The sequence below is a fragment of the Prionailurus bengalensis genome, chromosome A3 (assembly GCF_016509475.1).
Source record: "Prionailurus bengalensis isolate Pbe53 chromosome A3, Fcat_Pben_1.1_paternal_pri, whole genome shotgun sequence".
In the NCBI taxonomy this organism is placed as follows: domain Eukaryota; kingdom Metazoa; phylum Chordata; class Mammalia; order Carnivora; family Felidae; genus Prionailurus; species Prionailurus bengalensis.
Window position 1 is genome coordinate 134,421,748 of NC_057354.1, and position 17,186 is coordinate 134,438,933.

The 17,186-nt window shown below is 39.1% G+C and overlaps 1 protein-coding gene across 20 annotated transcripts in view; it reads left to right on the plus strand.

Moving 5' to 3' along the window:
• Positions 1–17,186, plus strand: part of KIDINS220 (kinase D interacting substrate 220) — a 100,435-nt gene that overhangs the window by 44,261 nt on the left and 38,988 nt on the right. For 19 of the 20 annotated variants that reach the window (XM_043604602.1, XM_043604604.1, XM_043604603.1 and 16 more), the window contains 5 exons: positions 685–825; positions 1,490–1,733; positions 1,899–1,987; positions 3,923–4,067; positions 8,543–8,705. In XM_043604602.1, coding sequence (XP_043460537.1) covers positions 685–825; positions 1,490–1,733; positions 1,899–1,987; positions 3,923–4,067; positions 8,543–8,705 — 782 coding nt within the window. Of the gene's footprint in view, positions 1–684; positions 826–1,489; positions 1,734–1,898; positions 1,988–3,922; positions 4,068–8,542; positions 8,706–11,165; positions 11,361–17,186 lie in introns of those variants that run through there. The other variant, XM_043604606.1, reaches the window with a different exon arrangement.

Below are 17,186 nucleotides of genomic sequence, written 5' to 3' on the forward strand. Positions count from 1 at the left end.
CGTACGTATGTATGTATGTATTTATTTATTTATTTATTTTTGAGGGAGAATGTGTGCATACACCAGTCGGGGAGGGGCAGAGAGAGAGGGAGACACAGAATCTGAAACAGGCTCCAGGCTCTGAGCTTTCAGCACAGAGCCCCACGTGGGGCTCAAACCCACAAACTGTGAGATCATGACCTGAGCCGAAGTTGGACGCTCAACTGACTGAGCCACCCAGGTTCCCTGATTAAAAAAAAAAAATTTTAATAAAAAAATTAAACAAATAAAATAGGACCATACTTTTAGAACCAAAAGGGACTTTGTACAATGTCTGTAGCCCCTTCCTGTCATCAAGGTCACTTGCTATCAGGAGCCAAGTGTAGGGTGTGAATCCTTTGAATTTGCATTCAGTTCCTAGCCTTTTGACTTTCAGAGCATGTGATCTTGGCAAGTAAGTCACTCAACCCAGTTTGTCCTTTTAAAGTGGATGTGACCATGTCCCTTGTAAGAGTGAAATGCTCTAATTTATGTAAAGTCACTTGATGAATTGTGAGGCACTCGCTGCAGTTTCAGTGGAGCCACAACTGGCAGCGAGGACCTGGGATTTCTTTTCTTCCTGTCAGATGAGTTTCCATCAGTGTTTTTAAGAAATGTGCTTAAATTTCTCATACCTTCAGTGCTTCTGTCCTTTCTCTCCTGCAGGTTCTTAAGTGTGAAGTGGAATTGATGGCCAGGATGGCGAAGACCATCGACAGCTTCACTCAGAACCAGACGAGGCTGGTGGTCATCATCGACGGACTAGATGCCTGTGAGCAGGACAAAGTGCTCCAGATGCTGGATACTGTATGTCGTGGTCATCTTCAAACTCCTGATTGTCACACACGTAGCAGCTGCATGACTTTGTGAATTTCTCAAATGGAATTTGAATAGTACTTTTTCTTTTGTAAAAACCACCTTTCTTTAGTGTAGAAGCATAGCCAGTCAGTGTTTCATCACAAACAGATTTAAACAATTTTGGCCTCATGGCTGTGTGAGACCAGGAAGAGAGTAGCTGTAAAGTCCATGGTGTGACTCCAGTTGCGGTTAGAATCGGAGACAACAGTAGGGAGCCCGCAGAACTTGTAGTTTATGTTAAAGTAGGGCACATCGGTGGCTCTGTGAGGTGCATGACTGCGGAGAGAGCCAGTGTGGCCAGCACCTCATGTGTTTTCACAACTGTTTCTCATGTATGTTGATCTTTCCTTTTATGTAGACCATAAATATTTTAAAATAGGACAGGGTTAATTATTTTCTTTGAAGGTTTTATCACGGTCAGATGGTGAGAAATTGTCAGATGGTAAAAAATCACATTAAGACTTCAATGAAATTTGTTTTCATATGGAATAATATTTTAATAAACAATTAGTGTTTAAAAATATAGTCACTAAAGGATAGATCTGGAAGAGACTTTTTGTTACTTTGGATGGTATGAAATTTATGTCATAAACACACATTTCTTCTACCACAGGTCCGAGTTCTGTTTTCAAAAGGCCCATTCATTGCCATTTTTGCAAGTGATCCACATATTATTATAAAAGCAATTAACCAGAACCTGAATAGCGTGCTTCGTGACTCGAACATAAATGGACACGACTATATGCGCAATATAGTTCATTTACCCGTTTTCCTTAATAGTCGTGGACTGAGCAATGCAAGAAAATTTCTTGTAACTTCAACAACAAATGGGGACATTCCGTGCCCCGATACTGCAGGTAAAGATCAAGTTCCTCAGGTACTTCGGGTTTGAAGTAGTTCTGTAGTTTTTGTGGTGACTCGCCTTTTACCTTGAAAAGTCTTGTTAGTATTTCACTTCTCTTTCAATATCACGTACAACAGAATTCTGGTACAAATGATGCTCTCTCAACAAATTCTTTAAGGGATACAGGAAGATGCTGACAGAAGAGTTTCACAAAACAGCCTTGGAGAGATGACTAAACTTGGTAGCAAGACAGCCCTTAATAGACGGGTAAGATGCCATTTGTTTTGAGCCAAATGTTTGTACTGCTGTTGTTCAAACAGAACTAGGGTGATGCTGCTTAAATTATCTTCTGTAGATAGTGCATTCAGCTCGGCAGATACATTGGATTATTGAGTTTCCTTTTGGCTTCAGGTGTTTTTTTTTTTTTTTTTTTTTTCAACTTTTATTTATTTTTGGGACAGAGAGAGACAGAGCATGAACGGGGGAGGGGCAGAGAGAGAGGGAGACACAGAATCGGAAACAGGCTCCAGGCTCTGAGCCATCAGCCCAGAGCCTGACGCGGGGCTCGAACTCACGGACCGCGAGATCGTGACCTGGCTGAAGTCGGACGCTCAACCGACTGCGCCACCCAGGCGCCCCCTTTTTTTTTTTTTTTTTTTACAAACTCTTTTTTTTTTTTTTTTTTTTTAACATTTATTTATTTTTGAGACAGAGAGAGAGCATGAACAGGGGAGGGGCAGAGAGAGGGGGAGACACAGAATCAGAAGCAGGCTCCAGGCTCTGAGCCATCAGCCCAGAGCCTGACGCGGGGCTCGAACTCACGGACCGCGAGATCGTGACCTGGCTGAAGTCGGACGCTTAACCGACTGCGCCACCCAGGCGCCCCAAAGCTTCAGGTGTTTTTGAGGAAATGCCTGACCCTGGAGCCCATCACAGCTGTGCAGCGTGCAGCAGCCCCTGTCCTCTCCTAACCTGTCCCCAGCTGCCCTTCCGGACCTCCGGCCCGCGGAATCAGGATCTCTCAGTGAGATTTGAAAGCTCCCCAGATGATCTCCTCCAGGGTTTCGTTCCACGTCAGGCTGTGTCCGTCCCGGGTGCTTGTTGCCACCATCGCTGTCCGGGAGGAAGCGCCCCCTGCTCCTCCTCTTGGCCTTCCTCCTTCCCAAGGGTCTGTGACGTGTGACCCTTTCTTGCCACCCACGTAGTGATTTTGTGTCCTGCCCGGCCACCTTGGGTTTCTCCTCGAGCGCTCTTGTTTTCCCTGTCCTGCCCCATTTCTAGAACCCTCTTTTGTACAGATCGAGGGCGTATCACAGGAAGATGTCCGCCTGCAGTAACTTACAGCGACAGTGCCGCTGAAGGACGGCTGAGCTGGGCTAGTGCTGGCACCGTTTTCTTTTTCTGAAGAGAAAAATCCAAATCCACAATTTGGGACATTTTATAGAAAAAATGTGTCTTCGGTGGTATTTTGATGTTTTGACTTCATGTCTCTACCCTACACAAGTATGAATACAAAATGAACATGAATGACAATTGATAGCACCAAATTAAGAGGAGGGTATAGTTTAGCATTTTGAATTTGTCTCCTGGGAGTCTGGCCGTCTGGGCTCTGTGTGCTCGCAGCCACCATTGCCTTGTTTCCTGACCTCAGAGGAGGGCTCACTTCTGTTGTGCGCGTTCCTCCTCAGATTAGAAGGGATTCTCTACCCCACCCTGCCCACCTTGGTGCCTCTAATTCTTACGCAGATGTGAAGGTCGTTGTCACATGTTTAAACGTTACCTCAACATGAAAAAGCTGAATCCTTAAAACTAGACAGAAGGTTGTTTGCTTTATTATTTCCGGGTTCCTACAGGAACTCTGAGTAAGATGGAACTTCTGTAAGAGTTTGATTGAATTCTCTTTACATAATTCTGCTTATTGCAATCTTTAAGGCATTTGATTTTCTGTACCTGTACAACCATAAATCAAAATACATCTGAAGCTAACACACAGCATTTGATGCACTTGCTGCTGATATTACTTTATAACTGTCCTGTGAAGATTCTGCCTCAGAATAATAATAATAATAATGCCTATTATTACTGTACAAGCTTCCCCTTTGGATTATTTCTGTTGTCATCATACACATATACTAACTTCTCGAAAGGCCTTAAGTTCTCAGACAAGTATTGGTCCATTCTCCTCGTGATATACTCCTTCAGGATACTTACCGAAGAAGGCAGATGCAGAGGACCATCACTCGGCAGATGTCCTTCGATCTTACGAAACTGCTGGTTACTGAGGACTGGTTCAGTGACATAAGTCCTCAGACTATGAGAAGATTGCTTAATATTGTTTCTGTGACAGGTAACTTTTCTTCCTGTCTTATGGTAGGTAATAAGCTTTAACACATCAGCAGAGCAATTCAGTTTCAGAAACAGAAGGGTGTACTGTGTTCATACGTTTACACCGTTGTCTAGCACTTTCATTTGCATTGAGTGTACCTAATAAAACCTATATTAATTTTGACAGTGAAAATCAATCATCAGTTGTGCACTGTTATTTTTAACACTTGATTTAAAAAATTTTTTATTTCACCTCAGGTTTAATTTTTCTCTTTGTACGAAGGTAATTTTATGCTAATTTGTATGACTGAATATAATCAACTTATAATTTAAATGTTGACATTCAGATTTTGTATGCTGCTCTTCTGTTTTATTTTCAATGATATTTTCTTTTTTATTGTGTTAAATATAATACATATAACAATTTACTGTCCTGACCATTTTTGTGGGCACACTTTGGTGGTGGTACATAATTCATGTTTTGGGGCAGCCGTCACCTCCATCCATCTTCGTAATTGTTTTCATTTTCCAAAACTGAAACTCTATACCTGTTATATAATTGCCCACTTTCCTCCCTCCCCCAGCTCCTTGCTGCCACTATTCTACTTTGTCTCTACAGAATTTGACTACCTGAAGTACCTCATATATGTGGAATCATACAGTATTTGTCTTTTTGCGATTGGCTTATTTCACTTAATACAACACCTTTAAGGTTCACCATGTTGTCGCATGTAGCACGTAGAGTCCTTTTTAAGACTGAATAATATTCCGTTGTATGTCTATACCACATCTTGGCGTATCCATTCACCTGTTGATGGACATGTAGGTTGCTTCCATGTTTCCATGTTTTAGCTATTGTGAATAATGCTCTTATGAACATGAATATATCGTAATATTTTTTGAGACCCTGCCTTCAGTTCTTTTGGATATATACCCAGAAGTAGAATTGCTGGGTCACATGGTATTTCTGTGTTTAATTTTTTGAGGAACCTTCATTTTGTTTTCATGGCTGTACCATTTTACATTCCCACCAACAGTGCACAAAGGTTCCAATTTTTCTACATCCTTGCTAGCACTTGTTTCTTTCTATTTTTTTTTTTTTTTTTGAGAGTAGCCATCCTAATACATGAGAAGTAGTATCTCATTGTAGTTTGGCTTTGCATTTCCCTAATTAACAATGTTGAACATTTTTGCATATGCTTGTTGGCCATTCCTATATCTTCTTCAGAGAAATGTTTATTCAAGTCCTTTGTCCATTTTGAATTGGGTTGTTTGGGTTTTTTATTGTTGGGTTTTAGGAGTTCTCTGTATATTGTAGATATTGATCTATTGATCCCTTATCAGATATGTGTTTTTTAATTATTTTCTTCCATTCTGTGGGTTGTATTTTCCTCTGTGGATAGTGTCCTTTCACGTACAAAATTTAAAAATTTTCATGAAGATCAGTGTGTCTGTTTTTTGTTTGCATGCCTTTGGTGTCATATTCAAGAAATCACTGCCAAATCCAATGTTGAGAAGTTTTTGGCCTATGTTTTCTTCTGAGTGTTCTATTGTTTTAAGTTACATTGATCCCTTTTGAGTTAATTTTTTTATATGGTGTTAGGTAGAGGGTTCAACTTCATTCTTTTGCATGTTTTCATAGCACCATTTATTGAAAAGACTGTCCTTTCCCCACCTAATGGTCTTGGCACCCTTGTCAAAAATCACTTGACCGTACATATGAGGATTTATTTCTGGGCTAGTCTGTTCAATTCTACTGGTCTGTATGCCTGTCTTTATGCCAGTCCACATTGTTTTCATTACTGTAGCTTTGTAGTAAGATTTGAAATAAGGAAGTGTGAGTCCTCCAGTTTCATATTTCTTTTTAAGGATTGTTTTGGTTCTACAGTGTCTCTTGAGATTCCATATGAATTTTAGGATGGATTTTTCTATTTCTGCAAAAAAAAAGTCATTGGAGTTTTGACAGTGATTCCATTGAATCTGTAGATGACTTTGGGTAATGTTGCTATTTTAACAAAATTAAGTCTTCCAATCCATGAACATGGGATGTCTTAATTATAATTTAAAATGTTGAAATTCAGATTTTACATGTGTCTATTGTTTTAGTTTTCAAATGACATTTTATTTTAAATGTTTATTTATTTTGAGAGAGAGAGAGAGAGTATGTGCATGTGCACATGCAAGTGGGAGGGGGCAGAGAGAAAGAGAGGGAGAGAGAATCCCAAGCAGGTTCCATGCTGTCAGTACAGAGCCTGATGTGGAGCTCCGTCCCACGAACTGTGAGATCATGACCTAAGCCAAAATCAAGAGTCAGATGCCTAACTGATGAGCCACCCAGGTGCCCCCAAGTGATATTTTAAATAAAAAATATTGACAATAAAATTGAAGATTATTGCCCTGTGACTGAATTCTTTGCAAGGAATTCTGCTCTTCACCATGTTAATGCTTACACGTAAATGTAAATACTTATAATTTAGTTTGTAAGTATGTATTTCTTTCTTGGCATGACATTGAATAGTACTTGGTAATATTGGCTAGTGTTCACTCTGTTACGATAGTTACACTGGAATTTGGTTTTATGCTAAGGTTGGGGTACATGCTCTGAACTAAATTGCAAGTGAGATTGTGTCTAATATATGTACAATAATTTTGGTAATTAAATCCCTTTAAGTGAGGTCTCAAACCTTATTAAGTTGATTATGTTCTACAATGGAAATGTTCTAGTGTATTATCAATAATATTTATGTACTTATTTAACAAATATATGGTGAGTGTCTAGATATGCCAGAAATTGGCCTGGGTATTATGGAGATAAGCAGCAAACAAGGTAAAGTTCTTGACTTATTGGCGAAGACAGAAAGATATAAAAAGTCACGTAACAATAAGTGCCATAAAAACCTCATCTTCCCTTACCATTTAGCTTTGGAATACCCCTGGTACAGTCATTGCTTCTTTGCTTTTCAATCTAAACCAGTTCCTTTGGTGATCTCATGGAGTCCCAAAGGTTTGTATACCATCTACATAGGATTCTCAAATGTGTATCTTCATCCTTGTTGCTTTCCAGTTGCCTACTTGATATCTAGTGGTGTCTTATATTCGTCTGATACTTAATATGTCCAAAATTGAACTTTTGATCATCTGCCCCAAACTTAATCTGCCCATAGACTCCCATCTCAGTTAATCCAACTCTTTTTCCAGTTCCTTGGGCAAAAAAACCCCTTGATATGTTTTTTCTATATACCACCTCCAATCTGTAGTATGTTCTTTAGCTCTATTTTCTTTTTTTTTTTTAATTTTTTTTTTCAACGTTTATTTATTTTTGGGACAGAGAGAGACAGAGCATGAACGGGGGAGGGGCAGAGAGAGAGGGAGACACAGAATCGGAAACAGGCTCCAGGCTCTGAGCCATCAGCCCAGAGCCTGATGCAGGGCTCGAACTCACGGACCGCGAGATCGTGACCTGGCTGAAGTCGGACGCTTAACCGACTGCGCCACCCAGGCGCCCCTTTAGCTCTATTTTCATACTAAATCCAGAATCTGACCACTTCTCACCATTTGTAACATACTACCCTTATCCAACGCATCATTATGTCTCATCTGTATTAATTGTAGCAGTAGCCTAACTCATCTCCCTGCTGCTACTTTTTCCTCTGTGGTCTATTCTCCATGTGGTGGCCACAGTGACCTTTTGAAATAGAAACCAATCATCTTGTTTCTCTGCTAAGAACTCTTATGTTTCCATTTTGTTGAAAATAAAAATCTTAAGTCCTTACAGTTTCTTACAAGGCCCTTTTGATCTCTCTCTCTCCACCTCTTTCCCGACCTCTGACCTTATCTTCTACTCTCCTGTTCCATCCCTAACAGACCTCTTTGCCGTTCCCTGAAAATGTCAGGCATGCTCCTGCCTAAGGGCTTCTGCTTCTGCCTGTAATGATCTTTCTTTGGAGAGATGCATCATGGGCTTTCTCGTCTTGTCTTAACTCTTTGCTTAAATGTCAGCTTTTCAACGAGACCTTCCTTTTTCGTCTTAGATAAAATTACACTTCTTTCTTTGACACTCCTTGCTTTATTAATTTACCCCATAGAACCGATCACCTTTTAATACACTATATCATATACCTACCAACTTAGACGGTTCTTTAGAGGATGAGGTCCATCATGGGTTCATTGATGTTCTGTTGTCTGATTGTTGAGACTGACACATAGTTCTGAAAGGTTTTGCCTACAGGTATGTGGTCAAAGCAGTATATAGCATTGGTGGCAAATGACACAGCAAAAATTACTTTAGGATTAAACAGAATTGTGTTTAATCCCTAGGAGTTTTCCAGTACAGCTCTTTGGATTACAGAAGCCATATAAATACTAGGTTGAAATTTGTGGTGTAAATTAAATTGCAATGTTTAAAGATTTAAATTATTTGTGAATATGCTAAATGTTTTGCTTAGTATAATATTACACATCTATGAATTTAAAAAACTGTTTTCATACTTTTTAAAGGGCGATTACTGAGAGCCAATCAGATTAGTTTCAACTGGGACAGGCTTGCTAGCTGGATCAATCTTACTGAGCAGTGGCCATACCGAACTTCATGGCTCATATTATATTTGGAAGAGACTGAAGGGATTCCAGATCAAATGACACTGAAAACCATCTATGAAAGGTACGTTGTCCGACCTCTTTATGTTTCACTTTATCTTAGATTAACTTGACTTTTCAGAAAAAAGTTAATGCAAATAAAACAAAATGAATACAAAAGAATATACATGAAATGTATACTTCTGGATTCAACTAACCATTCTCATTAATTCCATTATAATTTTGGAGTTGTATTAGCACAGGTATATATCTCATGTAAAATTTATTACTTAGGTAGTTGAGTATATTCTTCCCTTTGCAGTGTAACTTACACAGTAAAAAAAGTTTAACTAATAGTCCTATTAGTTTTATGTATTTATACATATGAAATGCAAACTGTGAAATGTTATTATTTGTTTCCATTTTATTTTTTATTCTAAGAGTCTTCATTGAATATTAAGGAGGTTCCATTTTCAAATCATTAGTGCAGGTATTTTCAGTTTTGGGTCTGGAGAGTTTTTGAAACTGTGAATACGGGTTGGAAAACATTCTTTGCGTTAAACAATGAAGGAATTTATTGTTCCTTTATAGTCAGTCATTTGAAGTACTTCTGAACTTTTTACTTCTGATAAGAAATTGATTAATCTTTTCTTGAAAGACGTGAAGTTGAGGCTCAGTGAAATGTCAGGCATGTAAAGTTATAAGAGTTGACAATTTCTTGTCAGATTCACAAATGAAATTGTAATCCTTTTTGTTCACCAGAACATACCTTCAGAGTTTCCAAGAGCTGCTCAAGTAAGCTATCTGTTAGAAAAAAGGTGGTAGAGGGGCGCCTGGGTGGCTCAGTCGGTTAAGCGTCCGACTTCAGCCAGGTCACCATCTCGCGGTCTGTGAGTTCGAGCCCCGCGTCGGGCTCTGGGCTGATGGCTCGGAGCCTGGAGCCTGTTTCCGATTCTGTGTCTCCCTCTCTCTCTGCCCCTCCCCCGTTCAAGCTCTGTCTCTCTCTGTCCCAAAAATAAATAAAAAACCTTAAAAAAGGTGGTAGAAAGAAACTATACAGTTTCACAAACCTTGGTATAACCGAAACGATTATTTTAAATATAATTGAAACACTAACGAAGCATTTAGTGTATAGTTCATATATTAAAACTTTTAAGATTACAAAAAATTTTTCTTGAAGTATTGTCAGCATGCAGTTAGTTTTCCTTTGTTTTTCATCCCCATTGTTCATGTAGATATTTTATTTAATGTTTTCTGAGGTAAATAACTAGCTTTAGGCTTACGGAGGATGGCTGTAGTGTTAGTGTACAGATTTGAGGTCTTCCTGCTTTTGCTGTTTAATTTACACTAAATTCAAGTAGTTGTGTAAACCGTGTGCTGTATCAAGTAGGTGTTCCAGTAGGTGGCAGTGACACATAATTACTGCCGGCTGTGGAGAAGTGGCATGGAAATGTATCTGCTCTCTGGTATCTGAGAGAGTATCTTCTTCCCGTAAGACACAAGATTGGTTTTTCCCTTGGTTGTGCAGTAAAACGTTGTTTTATTTCGTGAGTAAGTTTTGCATCGTAACAGGTGTCGTGTAATGTGTAATGAGTGTTGGCTAGATGAGCACAGTTATTGTTAAACAGTTAAAATTTAACTTTGGAAACTCTCTAACTTCTTACTAACAGCTCATCCCAATGTAACGGGGTTTATTTTTCACATGGTGTATTTTTCACCCAAAGCGCCAGTTAGCATGGACAGGTAGTCCTTTGGGACTTCGTCTTATCCTTGAGCAATGGTGATTATTTGCGTGTCAATAAAAGTATGTCTGAGGAAAGAATAAGCCTTCATTTAGGGACTAGAAACAGGGTTCTTAGAGCCTGTCTGAATCGGTATTGTTCCTGGAGCATGTATTTGGTTTCGGGAAGTTTGAACTTGTGGCCGCAGGAGAGCTGCTTGTGTCACAGGGCCCTCATGGAAGGAGGAGAGAGTGCTCATCGTGAGCATTTTCTCCTTTTGGTGTCTGTGTCTCCAGCCTTCCTTCCTCAAGTGCCGGGTTCTCCGCCAGGAGCCTTAGTGCTCGCGACGCTCTGTGAAGCTCAGGTGGCTGGGCGGCCCCACGTCCTCAACAGGGAAGATTGTGGTTTGGAAAGTTTAACGTCCCAAAGTCGCTTAGCTCGTGAGTAGCAGAGGTATTTCAGTCCAGGTCTCTCAGAGTCCACAGATTGCTTCTGTGCCCGCCACTGTTCTAAACACTTTGTGTTTCGACACCTTTTATTCTCACAGTCTGTGGAGTAGTGTTATTGTTCATGTTTCACACATGAGAAAATTGAAGCCCAGAGAAGGCAAGTCACGTAGCGAATGTCTCACAGCCACTGAGTGGTAGAGCCGGGTCCCTGGCTCCAGAGCCACGTGCGAAGGGTACTGCCCCGCACAACACGGTAGGGTCATCTGTGTTTTCTTCAGCTGCAGCGTTGTCTGGAGTATGTAAGGCACTGACATCTTATGATGAAGATGAAGTGTCTCAAGTTTTTACATTTCTGCGTTCTCCATTTCTTTCTAGAATTTCACAAGATACGAATATTCTATTTAACACATAAGATGGTTGATACAAATTGTCTCATTTACTGCAGTGACAACGGATCTATTAAGAGGCATTGCTGTAATACGTTATTTTTTTTCTACAAGTTTCCTTTACCTTCGTAAAAACAGTTGTTACATTTTTCAGCACCCCACCCCCAGTAAAAGAGTAAATATAGTTCATGTCAGTTTTTGGTTTGGGTACAGAAGAGGACTCAAGTCAGTCTCTTTGTCTTCCTTTAGTTGAGTATATTGCTTAGAAGTACACTGTATCTCAGGATTACAGAAACACTGATCAACTTTTCACATTTGAACGGCTGCGGGCTTGAAGCCCCCAGCCACTGCGTCCTCTGCGTGTCCTGTGATGGAGGTAGGGAGTGGTTAAAGTCTGGGTCCCCGGGAGACGGAAGCACGAGGGTTGTGCAAATGAATAAAAGGTCTTTAAAGCCCTCAGAAATTTATCTTTCGGTTCAATCCAACAAAAATATATTAAGTGTTTATTATTTGTGGGTCCTGCTTCTGGATGCCGGAGGTACAGTTGTGAACAAGTACCCGTGTATTTACTTTCAATCCAGCAGTCATTTACTTTGAATGTACACCTCCACAAACAAGAAGTTGTGCAACTTAAGTGTGCATTTATATAAGAACATTGGGGGGGGGCCCTCGGTGGCTCAGTCGGTTAAGCGTCCGACTTCAGCTCAGGTCATGATCTCACGGTCTGTGAGTTCGAGCCCGGCGTCAGGCTCTGTGCTGACAGCTCAGAGCCTTGAGCCTGTTTCAGATTCTGTGTCTCCCTCTCTCTGACCCTCCCCTGTTCATGGTCTGTCTCTCTCTGTCTCAAAAATAAATAAATAAACATTTACATGAGAACATTGGTTGAAGCACCATGATAGGGTATTTTGTAACTGTAGGAAAGAATGAAGAAAAACTCTGTGATTTACATGGAGGAATTTCTAGGATATAGTAAGTGAAAATAGCAAAGTGTGTAAGAGCCTACAACATGATACTGTTTGTATAAGAGGGATAAGTGCCCCTGACCCGTTTAGCCCATCCCCCCTCCCACAACCCCTCCCGTGACCCTCAGTTTGTTCTCCATATTTATGAGTCTCTTCTGTTTTGTCCCCCTCCCTGTTTTTATATTATTTTTGTTTCCCTTCCCTTAGGTTCATCTGTTTTGTCTCTTAAACTCCTCCTGTGAGTGAAGTCATATGATTTTTGTCTTTCTCTGACTGGCTAATTTCACTTAGCATAATACCCTCCAGGTCCATCCACGTAGTTGCAAATGGCAAGGTTTTATTCTTTTTGATTGCCGAGTAATACTCCATTGCATATATATACCATATCTTCTTTATCCATTCATCCATCAATGGACATTTGGGCTCTTTCCATACTTTGGCTATTGTTGATCGTGCTGCTATAAACATGGGGGTGCATGTGTCCCTTCGAAACAGCACACCTGTATCCCGTGGATAAATGCCTAGTAGTGCAATTGCTGGGTCGTAGGGGAGTTCTATTTTTAGTTTTTTGAAGAACCTCCATACTGTTTTCCAGAGTGGCCGCACCAGCTTGCATTCCCACAAAGAAATGTTTTTGACGGAGTATTTTTCAGCATATAATAAAAATAACTTGGAGTGAGTTTTTGTAGGGGGAATATTTTGTTCAAGTAAATATATATCTCCAATTCTATATTGGAGATGTAATGAGATAATTAGAACTTTGTTTTGCTATTAAATTAATCCATTATTTTAGACTTTAGCACTAGGTGGGCCTGCCATCCATTAATGGGTTGGATTCAGGGGGATTTTTAGATTTTTTTTTTTTTTTTTTTAGAAAAAAGTGTGTTTTATATGCCTACGAACACAAAGAATATTTTGTAGCTAGTCTAAGGAAAAGAGAAAAAGACAATGTAGTAAGAATCTTCGAGACTTCATTAAGGAGTTGACTTAATAATTGACTTTAAGATGATTTGGAATGAAAAACTATAGGAAGACAATTTGATTAACATATTGAAAGATCATATATTGGAATATGTTAGAATAATTTAGCTGCCTATTTCTAGTTACCCATAGTTGAGTTCTTTGATTCCATTGCTTGTCATTTGAATAATAAAAAGTTTTATTTACAGCAGACAAAAGCAGCAGTATATAATTGATATTCATTTATTTTATTAAAGAAATCTGATTTGATAAAAACAATCAGAAAATAGTATTTTTAACGCTAGTAGTAAAATTTATTTTTTAATCCATAAAAAGCCTCATTTATTTTTATAGCAATTTGATGACACATCTGCTTGCTTTATTCAGCTGAAAAAGAAAATGTTGGTTCTTGGTGTTTGGTAAAATTGCTTTGTTAAATTATTTTCTAAATTGTTCAACTTTTAACAAATGACATTTGATACTAACACTAGAAAGCAATTTCAGCTAATTAAGTAGATCCCTCTATAAACCATTGGAACATTAAGATGACATACTGTTCATTCAAGATTATTTTAATTGGTACAATTATTGTAATTTTCTTGCAATTATGTGTTGAGCTAAAAGCTTTTGTCTAGATCATTTGAGGGTTTTTTTTGTTAACATACATTTAGGAAGAAGAAAGGGAGTAAAATAAAAACTATAGATAAAGATTTTCTGTCTACTTTTTATTACAACGTTTTAGACAACCATTGAAATATGTTAGTATAAAACTTTATTTCTGGTGTTTTTCAGTAAGCATTTTAAGCAATGATAGAAGTTTTTAAAAGATCAATTTAAGTAGTTTCATGAAGATAATGTTTTAAATTTTTGTTTTGACACTACTCACGCAATCTTTTACTCAGGATGATATGGTCAGAATAGTTTTGTGATAAGGATAATGCCATACTCTTAATTATTTAAAACAAGTTTTGAGAGAGCCTTAGAACGGTAGCCATGTTCCATTCATTGGAATAGCTATTTGCTGAATAGGCACTGTACGCATCTAACTTACACCTTTATGCTCAATTCAGCATCTTTAAATTATTCAGGTAGTGGTATTTCTGTACTTGGCATTTTTCATAATAAAATCTCATATCTTATGATGTTCATACCTGATACTCAGCCAAAATTTTCCTAAGTTTAACTTGCTCATTTCTGGTTATCTCCTGCCTCCCTTAGCTCTCACTGACCTCCTTCCTCTTTCTTTTATATTATTTGTTGTCCCTCCTCCATCATGTGACCCAGATTATGCACATGTCTATTTCTTTCGCATGTGGATTTAAGTCGTGAATTTCAATAGCATGAAAAACTGGATAATAGTTTAGATTTGTGAAGAAGTTGTCTCATCTCCTTTGTAGTACAAAGTACATCCTTTGTACTCGTGATATTTCTCCTAATTTTGATTTTGAGATACTAGGAATATTTATGCCAAACACTGTTTCATGCATGGTACTTTTGGTGCTTTTTATATATAGTGTAGAATCTTAATGAAATTCTATCTTTTTGATATGATGTGACTTCTCTGCCTGTGTTGATGTTGTCACCATTCAACATTTATTAAATTACTGTCTTGTATATAATTTTTGTTTCCATCTTTTTTCTCAAAACACACTTTCCCTGAATATGTATCACGTAAATACTTTATTCAGGGTAGTTCTTGTTGAGAAGGGAAAAGCTGAGCAAAGACTTGAAGGAAGCAGGAGAATTAGCCAACGAGATATCTAGGGAAAGCATTTCTGGGCAGAAGGAACAGTGTGGACAAAGGTTGTAAGACCAGAGAGTACCTGGAATGTTTCCGTAACAGCAAGGACAAGGGATTTGGTGTGGCTAGAGAGGATTCAGTAAGGCGACGGGGTGGGAGGTGAGGTCAGGAAGGTGTGGAACATGGAAGATCATTGTAAAGGTTTTGGCTTTTACCCTAAGTAAAATGGAGATCCATTGCAGGGGTTTGAAAAAATTGTACCCGTACCCTGTATGCTCTAAGGTGCCGATTATTTGGCTCTATCAGTGTAACTTGGCGTAAGTTAGGGAATCCTGTTGACCTAAGGGAGCGTATTTTGAGAATCCTGTGTTGCGAAGGGGATGGGAGTGGATCTTGGTGGGAACATTAGGGTAAATGAAAAGTTGTGCAGAGTAGGTGGGGATCCCACAGTAAAGATGAAATGAATGATAGAGAATGGCACTTAACAGCGTGCCATGAAAATGAGAAAGCTAAGAAGTGAACAACATGTGTAGACAGGCTGTTGCAGTGTAGTGAAGAAAACTGGCTATTTCTAAACATCTCCATTAATTTATGACTAATTTCCCTGTATGTCTTTCCTGTTGTAATAATTTCTTGTTTCTTAAGATGATTTTATTCTTTATTTTCTAGTAAAATGTTGGATTTAGAAGCCAACTTTTTGGATCATTTTTTAAATTACCTTCTTTCGTTTGGACTTGCCAGCTGCATGGTTTGTCCCCCAAGCCCCACATTTAAGCCCCTGGTTGAGAGTGAATGAAAGGTGGTTTCTGTAGCATTGGCTGATAGGTCAGTGGTGTAGAGGGCAACTAATGAGTTGCTTGTACAGTAATATTAATTTGATTTGTGAGTACTATAAGATGGAAATGATGGTCATTGCGTGTCAACTTGGGCTCTACAGATAAAGAAAAATAATTGGTCAAGATTCAATGTACAAGCATCAAGTTTATCTGGAGTTCTGAACAGGCCTAGCCTGGCTCTCCAGCCCATTCTCATGCTTTATCCCTCTTGCTTTTTACCTTTCCACCTGCACTTCTCTGTGGCCCATCCTTCCTCCCCCACCTTATTCTTCTGGTCACATCTTAAATGCCACAGCCTCAAGAATCCTTGGGGCGCCTGGGTGGCGCAGTCGGTTAAGCATCCGACTTCGGCCAGGTCACGATCTCGCGGTCTGTGAGTTCGAGCCCCGCGTCAGGCTCTGGGCTGATGGCTCGGAGCCTGGAGCCTGTTTCCGATTCTGTGTCTCCCTCTCTCTCTGCCCCTCCCCCGTTCGTGCTCTGTCTCTCTCTGTCCCAAAAATAAATAAACGTTGGAAAAAAAAAAAATTTAAAAAAAGAATCCTTTTGTGACCGGCATACCCCATTCTCCAAGATTTTACTAGATGTGTTCCATATATACTGGTATGTTCCTTCATAGCACTTAACATAGTTACCTTTCTATAAATATTTGCATTTCTCCTTAATATTTGTTTCCTGAACTAGACTGTTAACTCCACGACTGTAACTTCCTTAAACCTTGCTGAATTCCTCACTTTAGACGTTCTTGGTATGGAGTAGGCAGTAGTGATTATTTCTGAGAGAATAAAGAAATATGATGATGACATTTGGATCGAGCCAAGTATCGATTAGGGGAAGGTGGTAAATGAGAAGCCACATTTTATCTTGAAGAGAATACTATTCATAAAGACACCTGATCTTTGGTTCTAAATGTGGGTAAAATGTTTCCTTTGTTATTATACTAGTAGTTCCCTGGGTTAGGCACATAGTAAGTTCTCAGTACATAGCAATTGAATGGTAATTACATATTTCAGTCAGCACCTAGTAGTTTCCACCTTTTGTTGGGCGATACAACAGAATCAAAACAATGTATTTCATAGTCATTTCCTTGTAACTGTGAGTTCACCACATTTCTAAGGTTTCTTGCATTTATAATCCTTTTATGAATGCCATGGTTTGGAATTACTTCATATTGGCTCACCTTTAGACAGGCCCCTCCCACTTCAGCTCCTACCAACAGGCTATTGTCAGTGTTGTTAAAAAGGCCTTATGAGTTAGCTGGACTCCCAATTTTGTTATGCTAAACATTTTGATCAGGTTCATTCATTGACAAATATTTATAGAGTCTTTTGTGTATTGGGCATATGCTAATAAAAGTACTGGTTAGTATTACTTGAGTCTTCAGTATATGCCACACGTTGGATTAAGCAGTTTGCATGGGTTTTTTAATTTAATGCTAACTCTGGGAGGCAAAGAGTGGGAGTTACTTGGGATCACACAGCTACTACTGCTGGAGCTTCCCCAGACCTATTTCT